The sequence below is a fragment of the Ovis aries genome, chromosome 1 (genome assembly GCF_016772045.2).
Source record: "Ovis aries strain OAR_USU_Benz2616 breed Rambouillet chromosome 1, ARS-UI_Ramb_v3.0, whole genome shotgun sequence".
NCBI lineage: Eukaryota > Metazoa > Chordata > Mammalia > Artiodactyla > Bovidae > Ovis > Ovis aries.
In genome coordinates this window covers 175,103,374-175,122,843 of record NC_056054.1, presented here as the reverse complement: position 1 = coordinate 175,122,843, position 19,470 = coordinate 175,103,374, and the positions used below count along the sequence as shown (strand labels likewise).

General features: G+C 42.1%; 1 protein-coding gene and 1 pseudogene across 1 annotated transcript; both read left to right on the top strand.

Moving 5' to 3' along the window:
- The first annotated feature begins 1,662 nt into the window (after window positions 1-1,662).
- Window positions 1,663-9,889, top strand: DPPA4 (developmental pluripotency associated 4). The gene is made up of 7 exons (XM_015091809.2): window positions 1,663-1,683; window positions 3,494-3,644; window positions 4,761-4,930; window positions 5,011-5,061; window positions 5,181-5,460; window positions 7,947-8,142; window positions 9,859-9,889. The coding sequence occupies exons 1-7, from the start codon at window positions 1,663-1,665 to the stop codon at window positions 9,887-9,889; spliced, it is 900 nt and encodes a 299-aa protein (XP_014947295.2).
- A 304-nt stretch (window positions 9,890-10,193) lies between these two features.
- On the top strand, window positions 10,194-11,641 carry LOC105605806 (poly(A) polymerase alpha-like; annotated as a pseudogene).
- Window positions 11,642-19,470: the final 7,829 nt, after the last annotated feature.

The window sequence follows — 19,470 nt, the reverse complement described above, 5'->3', positions numbered from 1 at the left end:
CAAAGAGAAAAGAAAACCTGGCAGAACCACTCATGTCTCTCTAATCTGTCCTCCATTTCAACACATCTCCACTTCTTTCTCCTCACTGCAGTTGAGAGATCATCCTTTTATTTTTTTTAATTAAATTAAATTAAATTTAAAAAAGTTTTTTGTCTTGTTGCTGTGTGGGCTTTCTCTCGTTGTTTTTTTGGCTGCGCCAGGTCTTTGTTGCGTGTTGTTTGGGCTTTCTCTGGTTGTAGAGAGCAGGGGCTCCTCTCTAGTCACAGAGCACGGGCTTCTCTTGTAGCAGTGCACAGCCTCTAGAGTGGGGGCTGAATAGTTGTGCTTCACAGGCTTACTTCCCCTCTGGCAGGTGGAATCTTCCTGGACAGGGGATTGAATCTGTGTCCTTTGTATTGATAGGCAGATTCTTAGCCACTGTACAAACAGGGATGTCCTAGAAAGATCTTTAAAATAATGCTCATCAGAGTCCACCCACTCCCATTCATCCCCACCACCATCTTTAATTTTTCATTAACTTTCTATTGCTTTTAGGCTACAGATGAAAAGGCCACACTGTCCAGACTGTTTATACTTTCCTCCTCAGAACAGGGTTGGGCTGGTCCCTCCCCACCTTCCTCTGTTCAGTTAGGTGAGCACACCTGGTCTTTCAGATCTACTTTCCTGAGTTCCTTAATGAAGTCTAAACCCCATCACAGGCTGACAAATGCTCCTCCTTTTCAAGCATCATAATTGAATGCCTATTTGCTTGGATTATATATATGTAATATATATACTATGTATATAATATATATTACTATGAGAAAGTTATTTGGCTTTTTGCTTCATTCAATAATTCAGTAGTATTAATTTTAATTATGCTCAAAAATTTTAACTTATTCTAATCCACCTTATTGTAGGACATAAGCTATCCCCCTCCTTTTTTTCTTTTTAGTGGTTGGTGAATTCTTTCAGAATTGTATTTCCCCAAATGGTGGTTGGCCTAAGAATTTCTAAATTATAATCTCACCACACATTCCATTTATTAACACACAAATTACAGACTGTATCTTGCCCAGGATTAGGTATCTCTTACTTTAGAACTTAGAAACATTACCTTCAGTTACACTGGGAAAATGAAGATGATTCAGAGTTACTCACTCAGTTGTTTCTGACTCTTTGTAACCCCACGGTCTATAGGCCACCAGGCTCCTCTGCCCATGGGATTCTCCAGGCAAGAATACTGGAGTGGGTTACCCATTTCCTTCTCCAAGGGATCTTCCTGACCCAGGGATCGAACCCGGGTCTCCCACATTGGAGGCGGACACTTTAACCTCTGAGCTGTGTCTAACTCCTAGAGTTGGAATTCTAAGTGTTCCCTTGTAATTTTTCTAAAGGAGCTTTCAACTTCCCAAAGTCTCCGTGACCACACCCTCAATGATAATGTTAAAAACTCACAGGAAAGGGCCTCGAATGTTTTCATTCATGCAACAGTGACTCGTGAATAAGAAAGCAGGCAAGATAGCTTTCACATGTTATGGGGGAGGGACAGAGGGGAGGAGAAAAAGGAAAGAGCTTATGGGTGGCGGAAGGAGGAGGAGACTTTTAAAAGAGCAATCTTGGGCTGGAGCCATTTTAGAAGTAAGGAGAGTCTTCATTTTATCAACCTTGACCTTTCTGAGCATGGAGAGCACAAACAAGGAGGTAAGTACAATCTGAATGGGTTTGCTTTTGTCTGTCTTTGTGAATCATTGTCGGGCACACTTAATCTCTCTTTTGAGGAGAAAAGAAGGTGCCTTAAGAATTGGAATTCTAAGAGTTCCCTTAGAATTCCCTCACTTTTTGAGTAGAAAAGAAGCTGCCTTGATTCTTAAATTAAGAATTTCCTTCTCTTGTTAAAAAAAGAAACTCCTTGATATGATCGTTGCCTCGTATACTGGATGAGATCCTTTAGTTTCCCTTCTATAGACACAGGTTCGAAACCAAAGTCACTGGATCTGCATTCATTGAGGGCCCTAATGAGGGCCAAGAAATAAGCGGAAACCAGACATACAAAGGAGCACTGCAGACAGCAATTAAATTTGGAGAGGCTGTGGGGCTTGTCCAGAAAAATGGAGCTACTCTGCCAGAGAAACTTGAGCATTCTCCAGCTCTCTTTCCCAGAACCAGGTCATTTTTGCCCTCCCAATTTTAATTAAGACTTTTGTAAGCAGGTAATTTTCTGGCGGTCCAGTGGTTAAGACTCAGCATCCTTCTTGGGGCCAGGGTTTGATCCTTGGTTGGGGAACTAAGATCCCACTAGCCTCCTGGTGTGGCCAAAAAAAAACCCTTTTGTGTAGCCCCAAAGTTAGTAGTTTGTGTAAGGGCTATGCAAATGTGAGATTTGAGTATGAATGTAAACCTGCTATAGAGATGTAAAGATGCCATGCAAATGTTAATTTGTCCCATACTTCCATCTTGGAGGTGACAGGATTTAGGTTTGGGAACAAAACTGGGATTAATGATTTGTGGTTTAATTTCTATCTTAAATGCTTACCTGTGTGCCCTTAGTTATGTAACCTCTGAGCCTCAACTTCTGCATCTGAAAATTGAAAGAAAAGGAGTGTTGTCCTGTGGAACAATACCTGATGGAAGGTATAGACTCAACAGATGTTAGTTTGTTTGTATCAAACAGTTTTATCCCTACTGTTCTCTTGTTTAAGTTAACCAGTATTTGTTACAACAAAAGGGAAATGAATTCTACCCTCCTAATCAAATGGAATAACAGGTATGGATCAAATCACACAAGCAAATATAAACCTACATCAAGTGGTAGGAATGAATCAGTTGATTTGTATTGGTCTATAAAGTAAAAGTTATTAGATGAACTTAACACTTAAAGTGAGCTTCTGAAAGAGGATTAAAGTTTAAGGATATGAATATAAGGGAGGGTGGTGTGTGTAGAGTTGAGTGATATTCCTTCCAGCAAAGTAAATAGGTTGGAAAGGAGTTTCATGACAGTAGCTTGGAGCAACAGTACAGGAGAGGTTTATCTGGTAGAGGTCAAGGAGGGGAATAGGGAAAAAAAAAAATCTTCCAGGTGAGGGAGAATGGATATGATGAGAGATCTTAGGGTTTTCTCCAAGCAGAGACTAGTTTCTTCTATGCCTTTTGTTTTATCTTTTCTTTCTTTTGGGGGGGAGGGAGCTGTGCTGATTGGCTTGTAGAATCTTAGTTCCCCCACTCCCCAACCAGGGATTGAACTTGGACTCTTGGCAGTGAAAGCAGAGTCCTAACCACTGGACGACCATGGAATTCCCCTTTTCTCATACTTTCAAATCAGCCTTCCATTTCCCCATCGTTGCTTGCCTTTCTTATAAACCCGAGTATTAAGATGATGTCCAGAAGGGATTCCACATTGCCAGCACAGTTCAGTGATTGTGTTGGTAACTTGGACGTGAGGTATCTGAAGTCAGGCAGTGGATGCAGTGGGGTGGACCCCAAAACAATGACTAGCTGGTTCCTCTGTCCCCAGAACAACTCCAAAGAGAAATCTGAAGAACATACGAGTTGCAAACTCACATCAGTAGAAGGTGAAGAGGGACAGGGAACTTCTGGTGAAGCAGAGAAAGCAAAAAACTCAGCACAGGGGACCAAAAGAAAAAGAGATACAAAAAATAGCACAGGTAAGAGAGCTACAGTTCCTCAAATCGTGTTCCTTGGGTCTGAGAAGGCTGAGGGATTTTTTTTCTGAAAAAGTAGGAAAGAAATTTTCATCCTGTATTCTGTAAATCCTACACTTTGAAGCCTAGCTTAAGTCTCACCTCCTGGTTCTGAGCATTGTTTCTCCTACTCTGCTGCTGGGAGATAAGGAGCTCAATGTGTAGTGATCCAAGTACAGATGGGTATAAATTTGAAATCCCACCCTTGAAGCTTCACTTTATGCTAAGCTGGGTCAAGGTCAGGGTGGAGGGTCAGTTGTAACTCACTTAGAAGAATGAGGCAAACCACCTACATTTAGTGTCACTATAGTTGTGACTGTTCTGGACGTGTGTCCTTTGAATCCTTCTTGAATGGTAAGAGTATTTGAGTGCATCAGGGAGCCGGAGTGCTGCCCCGGCTGGGGTGGGCTGCAAGAGTTATGGGCACTAGTAGTTGTGTAGCATTGCTGAGTGGTTTATTTTGCCTTGTGCTGAGAGGGCAAGATATCACTGAGTATTTATGACCTCAGTTCTAAAAACTTCTATTATTCCCTCAGGAATTAGAAGTGCACTCTCTAGGTTAACCTCTAGAGAAGTGCGGTCTCTGGGTCAACCTCTTCAGAGTCTGTGGCTTATTGCTGTAACCAAAAGAGCAAGTGTGTGTGAGTAGTGGGGAGTTTTAGGAAGTAAGAAAACTGAGGGATTCAGAAATAGTGTCAGTCTTAGGTTTGAGGTTCTGTCCCTTGAAGTTTGCAACTTTCCAGCTGGCTCAGTGGTAAAGAATCTACCTGCCAATGCAGGAGATGAGGGTTTGATCCCTGGGTCAGGAAGATCCCCTGGAGGAGGAAATGGCAACCCATTCCAGTATTCTTGCCTGGGAAATCCCATGGACAGAGGACCCTGGCGAGCTACAGTCCATGGGGCCACAAAGAGTCAGACGTGACTGCACACGTACATCCTTGGAGGTTAGGTAGTCTTTTGGGAATCATTGAATTGTACAGTGGGGATTAGACTACTGAGAACTAAACGTTATTGTACTTTGACATTCGAAAGGTCTACATTAAAGTTAGTTATTGCTCATTCTATCCCATTCCCCTTCAGCTTGCTGTCCAGGAGACACATCACAACACTGTGCCAGTGTGAAACCTCCGAAGACACCGACGCGGATCCCCATCCCCCCTCTACCTGAAGTCCTGCCGCCCGTCAACCTGATCCACAGGGATGTCATTCGTGCTTGGTGCCAGCAGTTAAAACTGAGCACCAAAGGCCCGGTGAGAGTCCAGAGTGGGAATGAGACTCTTGGGAGGCAGACCATGAACCTGATTAATCACTCACTCTTCTCTTGTCTTAGAAACTAGATGGATATAAACGACTCTGTGAATATGCTTACCCTCATCAAAAAGTGAGTAATTTGTAGGGAATGTGGCTCAGTAGAAGATTTAGTTCTCATTCTAATTACTTATTTTAGCATCAGAAAGTGAGTAGAATAATAGCCTTTCATCTTTTAAACCCTCTTTGTAGAACATTCCTGCCACAACACAGGAGGCCAGGATCCTGTCACTATCGAAAAGGATAAAGATAGAAAAGGGGGAACTACCACTGGAATGCTCTGTTGAGAAAACATCTTCTGATGGGGCTGCTCCTCTTGCACGGGGGCCACCTGCCCTTGAGGGAGCTCCTCCGCCTCTTGAGGCCGTTGTATCCACTTCTGCCCTCGACTCAGAAGCTGTGTTTGCCTCCTGGAGCAGAATGGCAGCCAGGGCCGTGAAGACGGAGTCAGTAGGATCACAAGAGACCTGTGGTGAGATCATTATATTTCTTTGCGGTTGCACTGGGTCTTCATTGCTGAACATGGGCTTTCTCTAGTTGCAGGGACTGGGCACTGCTCTCTAGTTACAGTGGGTGAGCTTCTTATTGCGGAGCCTTCTCTTGTGGACCACAGGCTTCTAGGCAAGCCAGCTTCAGCAGTTACGGCACTTGGACTCAGGAGTTGTGGCACCCAGGCTTAGTTGCTCCATGGCATGTAAAATCTTCCCGTACCAAGGATACAACCCATGTCCGCTGCATTGGCAGGCAGGTTCCTATCCACGGTGCCACCAGGGAAGTCCTAGTAAGCTCATTTTTAAGAACAGGTTCTGGTTCAGGTGGGGAAAGAAGCTTAACTGATATTAGCCCCTGACTAACTTCAGAATATTATCAATATCACCTGAAGGCATAGTGATTCCTAAGTCCCAGCCACAGGTTTTTCTGATTCAGGTCTTGGTAGGGCCTGGGAATTTACATTCACAACAATTTCCCAGGCACTGCTAATCTGCGGACCACACTTTGAGGAACACTGTTCTAAATTAATGAAGTCATCAGAAGAAGACAGCAATCTGGCTTAATTTTCCCCCCTTCTTTAAAGAAATACAAAAGTAAAAGCAGGCTCTAAAATCAACTGCCTGGGCTAAAGCTCTGTATCTCTAGTTTCCAGGTTGCTCTGGGTAAAGTAGCTTAATAATAATATACCTATTTCATGATGTTTTTGTAAGAGTTACAGAAGATAAAATTCAGTTCAGTTCAGTTGCTCAGTGGTGTCCGACTCTTTGCCACCCCATGGACTGAAGCACACCAGGCCTCCCTGACCATCACCAACTCCCGGAGTTTACTCAAACTCATGCATATTGAGTCAGTGATGCCATTCAACCATTTCATCCTCCGTCGGCCCCTTCTCCTCCTGCCTTCAATCTTTCCCAGCATCAGGGTTTTTTCAAATGAGTCAGCTCTTAGCATCAGGTGGCCAAAGTATTAGAGTTCAGCCTCAACATCAGTCCTTCCAATGAACACCCAGGACTGATCTCCTTTAAGATGGACTGGTTGGATCTCCTTGCAGTCCAAGGACTCTCAAGAGTCTTCTCCAACACCCCAGTTCAAAAGCATCAATTCTTCAGCACTCAGCTTTCTTTATAGTCCAACTCTCACATCCATACATGACCACTGGAAAAACCATAGCCTTGACTAGACAGACTTTTGTTGGCAAAGTAATGTCTCTGCTTTTCAATATGCTGTCTAGGTTGGTCATAACTTTCCTTCCAAGGAGTGAGCATCTTTTAATTTCATGGCCGCATGAAATGATTTTGGAGCCCAAAAAGTAAAGTCAGCCACTGTTTCCACTGTTTCCCATCTATTTCCCATGAAGTGATGGGACCAGATGCTATGATCTTAGTTTTCTGAATGTTGATCTTTAAGCCAACTTTTTCACTCTCTTTCACATTCATCAAGAGGCTCTTTTATCAAGGAGATAAAATTAAGGAAGACCATGCACTAGTTAGCCATTACAATGTCTGTTGAGACCCTTATCCCCTGGTGACCTTCCTTGCCCCTCAGGAGAAAAGCTTGGGAGCATATCCTGCCCACTGTCTTTTGCACACAGTGGGGTGTTATTCCAGGACTTTGCTTCAGATGTGTAAGACACCCCTCTCCATTAAACCATTGATGTTGCTGAAAAACTAAACAAAATTTTTAAGATATGAGACCCCTGAACTGATGGCCTTCCCAGAACTAATCTGGCTTAATGTTTCTATTGAAGGAAGCCAGAATGAATGCTCTTTGCCATAAAAATCTTGAGCTGAGGGCAATTAAGAAGCATCAAACCCAGAGAAGTCTCTCCTTTTCTTGCCTAAAGGCAGGATATCTATGTTCTTTTTGCTGGAGACAGATTTATCCAGAGTAACCTGCAAACATACCTCATCCATTAGTTTCCTCCCATATATTTACCTTCCCACTGTTTGCCACCCGTGGGAGCCTGAAACTGCTTCCCTTTGTCCTGTCATTTCTTTACAAATGTATTATTCTTTGTCGGAAGGTGTTATATAAGATGGAATATTCTAAGCTGCCATTTTAAGCTAGTTTTTGCTTTTTTTCCCCTAAACCATGTGTGCTGCATGAATTCATCAACTGTTTTTCCTTTGTTCATGTTTTTGTCAGAATCCCAGATGGGCAGAAGTAAGGTTTGACCCCACCGCCACCCCAGAACACACTGTCATCGACCCACTTGCCTCTACACGTCCGACTGTATTATTTGTTTCTTTTAAACAATTTTAACAGGAAATTTTAAATTTCTTTTTAAAAATGTAATGTTTTTACATCATTTTCTAAGAGCAACAGAGTGGAATAAGTAGGCGTCCGGTGTTAGTATCTGAGAGCTGGCACTTGAGAAAGACAGTTGAGTCAAAGGCCATGGTGCAGACTCACACATTAGGACTGGGTCTTGCTGTGCTCATACTTGCCTCTCTATTTCTTCCCCAGAGGTCCGCTGGTGTGTGGTCCACGGGAGAAGTCTCCCAGCTAACACAGAAGGCTGGGTTCGTTTACAGTTTCATGCTGGGCAGGCATGGGTGCCTGGAAAAGGAAGGAAGGTGTCCGCATTCTTCCTGATACCTTCTGGTGATTTTCCACCCCCACACCTGGAGGACAATATGCTGTGCCCTGAGTGTGTACACAGGTAATTACCTGGTACTTTTCTACACGCTGAATGTGGGCATCTGGTTTTTAGTTGGAGGGAGAAAAGAGATACATGTTTATCTTAATTAGCCCTGCATTTCAAGCACAAGTTGTCAGTAAAGAGTTGCACAAAAATTCTCGCTAGGAAAGTATATTCCTGGGAAAAAGAACATTTTTATGTCAAGGCTTAATGCATCTACCTGGAGACCCATAACTCTGAGGCAGTAACCACTGTATAATTACTATATCCCAGGCATATGTACTACACAGAAACAATGACTAGCAAAAGAATCCTTCATTTAAGTGGCCTACAGTATAATGGGGATAACTGCTATGTAAACAACTGTATCACCATGTGATGACTGTGATCAAACAGGAAGTTTCTTAATTTAAAGGAAGAATTATCTAGATGTAAAGGAGGATGCAAGATCATTTTTCAGTATAGGGACCAATGCCAAGGTTGTGAAAAGACTTAGGACAAAGAAATTGCCAGTAGTGACAGAATGTCGTGGAAAATAAGCTTCAGACCATCCCTGGGTGATGGGCCACTGAAAAGTTTTAAGCAAGTAAATTAACTGAGACTTACACTTCCGAGGAGGGTAGGATACAAGACCTATTAGAAAAATCATGTGGGATAATACAGTTTCTCATGTTTAAAGGGCCTGGTACCTTCTATAGGTGCGTAAGAAGAAACCCGGCTACTAGATAATTATTTGGTAATTATACTTAGACACTAATAAGGGTAAGAGCTGCACGGGAGCTGAAGACAGCTTCAAGGAACAGCAGTGTCACATCAAATGAAGCTGAAGAAGATACAGATAACATAATAGATTGGAGAAGATTGAAAGCAGTAGAGAATGTAGATGATTTGGTGTGGGTTGAATAAGGGGAGGAGAGAAGTAGAGGCTGCAATCAGAGGTATTTTCTGAAAGGCAAAAATGGGGGAGTGGCAGGATGCTCAGAGGGAGTTGTCATGTTTTCTGCTGAAGAGAGCTAAGTGTGCTTCTGGGCTTAGCTTAGGAGAGGGGCCTATGGAGGAGGAGGATGGAAAGAGATCCATCCTTCTGGATAGAGGGGCTGATTCCGCCCAGACTTGGTTCCCAGGGATCCATCTCTTCACCCCACAGTTGTGCAGGAAACCGTTCTGGGCTTCATCCCAAGTTCTGTTGGCATGCTGGGGGCCCATGTTTGGAATCATCATGACTGAATGCCAGAGGTCTAGGGCAGTTGGAAAATTGAAGCCTCAGGTGGTGGGGGAAAGAGTCTCCAGCTAGACTCTCCCCATTTACAGCCAGAAGTGCCAGCCTTCAGGCCCTGGCACAAACAACATGTCCCACAGGAGGAAGTATGTGAGTGTGCACTCATCTTTTCCCATTTCAGCTATCCTGTTTCCTGCCACAATCTTTTGTCAAGCAAGTTGAATACAATGGAGGTCACTTTGGGTAGCCTTTTAGTAGAATTCTTGGGCCCCTGGGCAAATAGTTTAAGTTCCCTGTGGGATCTCTCCTGTTCATGAGCTGCACAGGACAGGAACATATTAGAGAATAATATAACTTGAATATTGTCATTCTTTGATGACATGGCCACATGCTTTCCACACATGGTCCTAAAGTTTAAGGGAGACTTTATTGGGATTTCAGGGTGGGTTTCTTGGTTCTTTTCAGGAATGCAACTTGCTATTTCCTCTCAATTCTAAAACATTTCTTTTACTTTATAGGAATAAAGTATTAACAAAAAGCCTGCAGTGAGATCATAATACCAGTAAAAGGGTACAGCTATGATTATAATTAATGATAGAGAAGTGACTACAATCAACTCCTCGGTGACTAGACAGCTGAACTCGGCCGCTCCGTTCTCTCCATGCTTCCTGCTTCCAGGGTGCACAGCCTGCTTACAAGGTTACATGAAAAAAGAAAGCCTGTGAACTGATGGGAAACAGAAGCAGAAGTGACTGTCTGTCCAAAGATGCCCAGCCCTAAGGGAGCAGAGGACAAATGAGATTGGGACATTTTAAAAATTCTAAGTCACTGAATGGAATTAATTTGCTTGAAAATGCCTCAAGTAAATCTCTACATTGGACAAGATGGATCTTATAGGCAACAGTTGAAATTTGGTCATGTACACCTCAACCAGATACTCAACCTTATCATCACCAGGCATGGTACAAACAGAAATGTGTTTCCTGACGTGATACAATGTGTCACTGACAATATTCTTGCCCCAAAGAATCTATTCACAGGGAAGCAATCAGTCCTGATTATGCCTCTTGTCTCAGCATAATTAGGTGAGCTTACCTTCATCTGGGTGTCAGTTACTTAGATGCACCCATCCATATGTAAATATTCGCAACCTATGCACTTAAGATGTCTATATTTTATGTGTATTTTATGTGTAATTTTTTAAGAGTTCCGGATCAAATGAACATTATAGTGCCTCTAGTAAAAAGGCAGCTAGAAAATTTTAAACTTAAAACTTTTATTTTAAAATAAAATTATCTAGGCCAGAGCAGGAGTGAGGTTGGACCAGGGCTGAGGCAGCCAAGGCCCCTCCTTCCCATATCAGCGGATCCTGCCCAGAGTATGGCTGGCTGCTGTTGCAGGCGAGGGGGGCGGAGTATGACTGGGTCGTGCTGGCGCTGAGACAAAGCTGTTTCCAGTACAAAGCAGGGATCGCAGCAAACACACCCGCCGCAGAAGCACTATGGCATTACCTCTCCCTTCCGCTTAGCAGCCCCCAAGGAGACTAACTGCCTACTTACACAGAAACTAGTGGAGACTCTGAAGCCCTTTGGGGTTTTTTAAGAGAAAGAGGAACTTCAGTGCAGGATTTTAATTTTGGGAAAATTAACCTGGTGAAAGACTGGATACGAGAAATCAGTGAAAGCAAGAATCTTCCGCAATCTGTAATTGAACATGCTGATGGGAAAATGTTTACACCTGGATTTTACAGATTAGGAGCATATACAAACAACTGCCAATATTGATGCGTTGTGTGTTGCAGCAAGACATGCTGATTGAAGTGACTTTTTCACCTCATTCTATGATAAGTTGAAATTACAGGGAGAAGTAAAGATTTAAGAACTGTTAAAGAGGCATTTATTTGTACCAGTTATCAAACTGTTTGATGGGATAGAGATTGATATTTTGTTTGCAAGATTAGCACTGCAGACTATTCCAGGAAACTTGGACTTAAAATATGACAGTCTGCTTAAAAATTTAGATATGTATAAGAAGTCTTAATGATTGCAGGGTTTTGATTTTGTTGCAAATCAATGAAGTGGTTTTACGAGATGTTCTACATCTAGCATCAAACATTGACAACTTCAGGTTAACCCTGAGGGCTATCAAACTGGGCCAAATGCCACAACATCTACTCCAATATATCAGGTTTCCTCAGTGGTATCTCCTGGGATACACTCGTAGCAGGAACTTGCCAGCTTTTTTTCAAATGCAATAGCATCAGCTCTTGTACATAAAGTTTTCTTGGTACTTTCTAAATGATATGTGTTTAGATTATATTAAAATAAAGTTGATTATAGACACTGAAAAATAGAATACTCCATTGTGTATGTGAAATGATCCTTCTGAAATATGTTGGATTATTACAATGCTCAGAACCCTCTCTTGGATCCTGTTGATTCAGAAGGAAAACCAAAATCCTTGTAATGACTTTCAAGGCCTTCCTAAAGTGCCTTATACCCCATACCCCCTTTTTCATAATACTTATCTCCTCTAATTTATAATTTGTTTGTCTTCCCCAACAGTATAAAAAGATTTGTCAATTTGTGCGTGTGGGTATCACAACAACCTCCTAGAACAGCCGAACACATAGTCGGTGCTCAATAAATGTTTATTCAATGATGAATGAAAAGGTTTGAAGTGAATTAGGAAAGGAGACAGATTGCAACTTACTTAGAAATCTATATTTTAAAATAAACCTCTGCCCTGTCTATATTCTTTTGGAAAGGAATTGCTGTGAGTTACCTCTTGGACAGGAAAAACTCTGTTGTATTGACTCCCAGTGTTCTTCCTCTGTAACTCTTTTCATCACCTACAGTCCACCTACCCAAAGCGAAAAATGACACTTCTCTTTATTCAACTAATGCATAGGGTGGGAGTGGTCATTGCCTGGAAGGGGCAAAGAGAGACTTTTTGGTGAAGTCAGTATTTTCTGTCTTGACTAGGGAGTTCACTACCATTTTTCAAAACTTATCAAATAGGACACTTAAGATCTGTGTATTTTACTGTAAATTTTACCTCAAAGAAAAAGAATTTGGCGATCAGAGAGGAAATGGTGTCTGTCACATGTCTGTACTCCTAGGATTTGTATACTGAGACCTCAGTATATATTATATATATGTAATATATTGAGGAGGTCCTCTCTTTTTCTTATGATGGATGACAAAGAAGAGGACATGAGGGGAATTTATAACACTGAGGAGGGTTATATAAGGGGCTCGCAGAGACTGGGCAGGATTTTCTCTGTCTCAGGACTCATTAGCGCTAATGAAAATGAACAACAGAACTTCCTTCTGCTCTTCCTCAAAAGCCCTGATTAAATCTTACTTCATTGGTAACATTCTTTGATATATTCTGATTCTCAAAACTACTACAATTATCTTTTTTATCTATACTGGATTGAAACTCACATCTTATGGTTAAGAAACACAAGTGGGACTTACCTGGTGGTCTAGTGATTAATCCCCTGAGCTCCCAATGCAGGGGGAAGGGTTTGATCCCTGGTCAGGGAACTAGATACCCACATGCCTCACCTAAGAGTTCACATGCCACTTTCCACTTGAACTCATGTATAATTGCCAAACCAATGTTCTCATATGCTTCTACTATCATACAGCTGTCACTTTTTATACGACATCTTCACTGTGGTTTTAAAATTACATTCTCTGAATAAAAAGCTCTTCCGAAAATTTGCATGTCACAACAAAGACCCAGTTCAGCCAAGTGAAATATTTAAAAACTGGGGAAAAAAAAAAAAAAAAAAGAGCTCAAGCTTTGAGGGAAGCTAGATATAAGTTAAATTTCTATCCTTAAAGCTCAGTGAAGTTAACAGCTCACCTTTGCTAGGTTGAAAAAAAAAATTTTTTTTCAAAAACAAAATTATGTTAGGAAAGTGATAGGCACTCAGCCAAGAGTAATTGTTGTCCTATCTACCATGTTTTGTCTCTATCTTCCTTTTCTACACTGAAGTGATATGTAATTACCAAGCACTTATTAACCATTTCAAAATTTGTTGGCTTTGGGAATTTAATCTCTCTAGCCTTAGGTTTATTGACATACAGTTTTATTTGCCCATTTTAATGTATGTGTGTGCTAACTCACTTCAGTCATGTTCCACTCTTTATGAACCTATGGACCATAGCCTACTGGGTTCCTCAGTCCATGGGATTCTCCAGGCCAGAATACTGGAGTGGATTGACATGCCCTCCTCCAGGGGAATCTTCCAACGAAGGGTTCAAACCCAGGTCTCCTACATCTCTTGCGTTGGCAGGAGGGTTCTTTGCCACCAGCACCACCTGGGAAGCCCACTTGAGTGTACAGCAGTATCTTAATTGTGATGTTAATTTACCCTCCATATAGATTCTTGATGGAATAGCTGTTAAAGAATTTTGCTCTTTTAGGGGGAAGGGATTATTTGTTACATATAAATTCAGAATTAGCATGTCACCTTTGGCAACAAAAATCCTGCTGGGATTTTGATGAATTTTCTGGGCCAGTGTGTAATGAGAAAAGAAGTATATTGTAGGTCTAGAGTTATGGATTAACTCTAGAAAAATATTTGGTGTTGTGTCATAATGTGGTTAATGATAGCCATGTTCCTCTGTAGGCAAATATCTGGCCTTAAGGAGAATGCAGTGTGTAAGGAGTTATCTAGAGTAAAAGAAGGCAGTAATGGAATGCTGGTGCTGGGGAAGACTCTTGAGAGTCCCTAGGACAGAAAGGAGATCAAACCAGTCAATCCTAGAGGAAATCAATCCTCAAGATTCATTGGAAGGACTGATGCTGAAACTGAAGCTCCAATACTTTGGCCACCTGATGCGAAGAGTCAACTCACTGGGAAAGACCCTGATGCTTGGAAAGATTGAGGGCAAGAAGAGAAGGGGATGACAGAGAATGAGATGGTTGGATGGCATCACTGACTCAATGGACATGAGTCTGAGCAAACTCAGAGTGATAGTAAAAGACAGGGAAGCCTGGAGTGTAGCAGTTCATGGGGTCAGAAAAAGTCGGACACAGCTTAGCAACTGAACAACAACAAATGGAATGCAGGTGGGTTGTATGTAGTGTGGAGGGTATTGTGAAATGAAGATAATAATCAAATGTGTTAAATTCAAAGACGTTGTTAATATGACTCAACTAGTATCTAATGCAATGATTTGACCTGTGGATAGGGCCTATAAAACAAAAGAGATGATACACATATGTGTTTTGTAAAGTGTTAATAACTTGCAAAGACCAAGGAAGTAAGAAGTCTAACACCTAGGTCTGAGACCACATGTGCTATTTTAATAGATGGTTGATATTATCCATTACCTAAATAGTAATAATGGTGACATTTGTCTCACAGAATTATAAAAATTAATAAGACATTAATATATTAACATCACATATAATTAATGAGAGATGTATAATATACTTCATTCATTGAAGGTCTATGCAAATGCTATTTATGACTATTTTCTTTCATTCTTTCTTAGCTTCTGTTGCCCCCAAAGAGAATGTCAACTATTAAGTTGCTCTAAACAAAATATTTCCCTGGCCAACCAGTCTGCTCCTATGGATGGGCTACCTTGAGACGCTTTATGTAGCTGGTGCCAACAATATAATTTGAGTAGTGATAGCAAGGTTAGTAAATTGGGAACTTGTGCTGCTTAGAACAAAGATGGGAATGTGAATTCTTTTATTAACTTTTTATTTCTCTCTTATTCTCTGCAGGAAAGAAAAGGCAATTTTGTGTAAACATGCATTATTTTTTAAAGTCACTTTTTGGGAAGGCATTAGTGGTATAAAATCATAATTCTTACATTGAGTCATTTTGCCTAATTTTGGCATAAAGCAAGGCCATAAAGAAAGCAAGCAGATAAAGAAGGGGAGGACATTATTCTTAGTGTCTATTCTCATATATTACTCTCTCTACACTCCATGTTGAACTATTGAAATAAATAGTATTCATTAAAAAAAAAATTGGTAGTAGTATCTTACTTTTGGACATTGGTCATGAGAGAGACCTGTTTGCAGAATATGCTCACCTTAGCAGAAAAGGTCCATAAATTGTCACATTTGAGAAGAGACCTGATATTATCTTGCTAAGAATGAAAGAAAAAATATATATACATATATCAACTAAAAGAACAAAAAAGAGAGAGTTCAGCAATGCCTCAGCAATGCCCTACATGAGGGAAGAAGATTGAAGTAGTCACTACCTTTCACATGGCTTAAAGATTTGTGATAAATACCTCAGACTAAGAGTCTGTACAATTATTACATTGGAGAAAAAGATTAAGATGGGAAAACCCTGTTGCAGTTGCCCTAGCTGTTGTTACTGCCACTTCTGAGTTGTGGACCCAGAAAGTCTCTGGTAAGACTGATAATAGTGCTGGTCAGAAAAGGGCAAGAAGCTTAATTTTAATTAGCTTCAAATGGAAATAAAGTGATGGGACAAGGCACTTACCATTTAACAGTTCATAAGTTGGAGAATTGATGCTTTTGAACTGTGGTGTTGGAGAAGACTCTCGAGAGTCCCTTGGACTGCAAGGAGATCAGTCCTGGGTGTTCATTGTAAGGACTGACGCTAAAGCTGAAACTCCAATACTCTGGCCACCTCATGCGAAGAGTTGACTCATTGGAAAAGACTCTGATGCTGGGAGGGATTGGGGGCAGGAGGAGAAGGGGACGACAGAGGATGAGATGGCTGTATGGCATCACAGACTCAATGGACATGAGTCTGAGTGAACTCTGGGAGTTGGTGATGGACAGGGAGGCCTGGCGTGCTGCGATTCATGGGGTCGCAAAGAGTTGGACACAACTGAGCGACTGAACTGAACTGAAGTTAGAAAATATTTTTCCATAAAGCTTCTCTCCATTGGCTGTAGCTCACTCACTACTGGCAGATGTCAATGTTTTTCCTGAATTGATTTCTAAGCCAAGTGATTTGGCCCATGTTCTTTTCTCATCATTGAGGAGTGTAATTATAATTTCAGAGAAAAGAATAAAGTGTTGATGTGCTCAGAAGAGGGGTGCCACAACCTGAGTGTACTCTATTTCTCCTCTTTCTTCAAGGGCTTCTGGTGAAGGGAGTATAGCTCTATGGTGCAACAATCATGCAAATGAGCCTTTCAGCTGTGTACTGCGAGTCACTAGCCCCATCTGAACACCACTGCTATAAAGTTCACACCTTCACTGTAACTCCCATCTATTTCTCCCAGCAACTAAGAGTAGCAGGGATTCTAAAGTTGGGGCAGTCTTATGGCTTAGACTCAAGGACTCCTCATCAGCCTTGCTGAAACGTCCTTATAATGGCCCTGTATTTCAACACTCTTCCTACCCAAACTCCCTCTCTCTCCTTCACATGGGTCATACCTACATCATGGTCTTACAGCTCTCCTAACCTTCTGTCTCCCTTCTTCTTTTCCTTTGCAGTTGTTTTGTATAACAAATCTCTTGCACACTCAGTCCCTTCATGCCATCTGCTTCTTGAAAGACATGAACAAATACATACGGTGCCAGAAGCACTCAGAAGAAAACAAGTTATGAGATTCTGGAACTGGCTTACTGATCTGCTGGCGAACACAAAAGGACAGCATTCTGAGTATTATGCAGAGGATGGATAGTCCCTGGCACACAGTGGTGGTCCAGTCGCTGAAGCTATCACTGGAGGAGGTCTGGAAAAATGTCATGGTAGAATGCCCTCATAAGTGCTATAATTCAGGCATTTGGAAAATAAAGGTGTCAAAGATCCTATAAAGTTAGTGGAGTTGGCTGCTTACTGGTAAGTTGTATTAATGTCCATCAATGGGATAATGAGAAACTGAGGGCCATTAACAAGCATTGGAAGACTAAATATGAGATGCGAGAGCCAAAAAGCATCTAGTAATTTACAGAGGCCCACATCTCCTGCTGTTAGATGGATGGACACAGCTGAACAGCAAACAGAAGCTCTAATAGCTAAAGTTGCAGAGCTACAGAGCCTTAAAATTTTAGCCAAGGCAGGTCTAATATGCTAAAAGTCAGCAAACTGATTGGGAAAAATCTTAGACCCTGAAACATCGGGTGCGGACATTGGAATGGATACCCCTGAAAGTGTTGGCTCTGTACAGCCCTGTGAATTCGCAGACTTTTCGGAGGTGGTCTGCAGTCCCCTAGTAAGAGCTAACACAACCTGTATGCTGGAGGATGCTGCACAAGAGCAGCCCCCGCCGCAAAGATAGTCGTGACAGGTGCTTCCATCAAAAATGTCCTTCAGATTCCTCTCCCAACTACTAGGCCAATAACTGAGAATTACATTCCAGCATAACCCAGCTGAGGACGTGATGGGCCTGGCAAAGGAGGAAAGAGAACATCTACTGAAGGATCTGCAGACATTAGCCAGCATACACTGGCAGGAGTTAGGGGGATAATTCTTTCGCTAGTTTTTAAAAGCAACTGATCAAAAGGACTGGACTGTGACATTGGAGAAGGTGATGGCACCGCACTCCAGTACTCTTGCCTGGAAAATCCCATGGTGAAGGAGCCTGGCGGGCTGCAGTCCATGGGGTCACGAAGAGTTGGACACAACTGAGCGACTTCACTTTCACTTTTCACTTTCATGCATTGGAGAAGGAAATGGCAACCCACTCCAGTGTTCTTGCCTGGAGAATCCCAGGGACGGGGGAGCCTGGTGGGCTGCCATCTATGGGGTCGCACAGAGTCAGACACGACTGAAGCGACTTAGCAGCAGCAGCAGCAGCATGACATTAGATAAGCAAGAATTCATTGTGTTGAAGGAATATTTTCTCTTTGCACAGGATTTAAGATCTTAGCAAGGATCCCATGAGATGGGGCAGATTCACTGCTAGGATGGTTCTTAGAGGTCTGGGGAGAGGGGAAAGTGACAGCCAACACCAAGCAAAGTATAAATGCCCAGGCTTCCCTGGCAGAAGGTAGAGGAGGGAATAAAGAGGTGAGCAAAGTGGACCTGCAAGGCAGGAATGTTATGTGAGGCTGGAAACCCACCAGAGGTTGTTCCATGGGAGGGCCCAGCTAACCATGGCCATCAGGAATGTGATGGAGAAGGGAGAAGCAGTATGGCTGAGAAGGTCAATGGTCCTCTGAGACCAGGCTGATGGTAGGTGAGGCTGGCACAGAACTGGGCTCGTTAATGTCATTCTTGGGGTGATGGGCCCTGAAGTCAATGAGCCAGATGGTGCCACTTAACAAGCAGAAACCAGGAGGCTACAATTACCAGGAAGGATGGAGGGCAGCCAAGGGGGCTTGATTCACAGGAGGTTGTGGAGATGGTTAATAGATCACAGTGCCTAGGGTCAAAGTAGATGGGCAGCCGACAAGGATGCCTTTTTTTTTTTTTTTTTTTAATGTGGAGGTGAGCAACTACTTTTATTTTAAAAGCTTCCAGTTTTATTGAGATGTAATTGACATAAACCACTGTACAAGTTTGAGGTGTATAACAATAATTTGATACATGTGCTGATGTGTGCTCAGTCGTGTCTGACTCTTTGTGACCCCATGGACTATAGCCCACCAGGCTGCTCTGTCCATGGAATTCTCCAGGCAAGAATACCGGAATGGGTTGCCATTTCCTACTCCAGTGATACATTAATCACTTATCTCCCGTCATTTGAAAAAAGATGCTTCTTAGCACCTACAATTAAAGTCAAGAATAGAGGAGCAGGAGGACTTCCCTGGAGGTCCCTGGTTGGGGAACTGGGATCCCAGAAGCCACACAGTGTAGGCAAAAAAAAAAAGAGGATCAGGAAGCTGAGGGCAGTCACTCTAATAAAAAAGTCACCATCTCTTGCTTAGCTCCCAGACCTGAACTGATTTTTAGATCTAGAATCCACTAGTTGATGAGATGGTTGGCTTCCTATGAAGGACTCTATAACCATCATAAAAAATAAAGTATATATTGCTTATGTTTATTCCTCCAGTCTTTCCCCAAAGGGATATATAGCCATTTAACAATGTGACTGTACACTGGAAAAGATAAATAAGACTTTTAAAGACTATTGGACATAGGATCTGTTTTGGCTATGATCTTAAATTATCATCATGACCCTCTTCTTCTTAGCTTGGGGGCTTAAAGGAGCTCAGTAGTA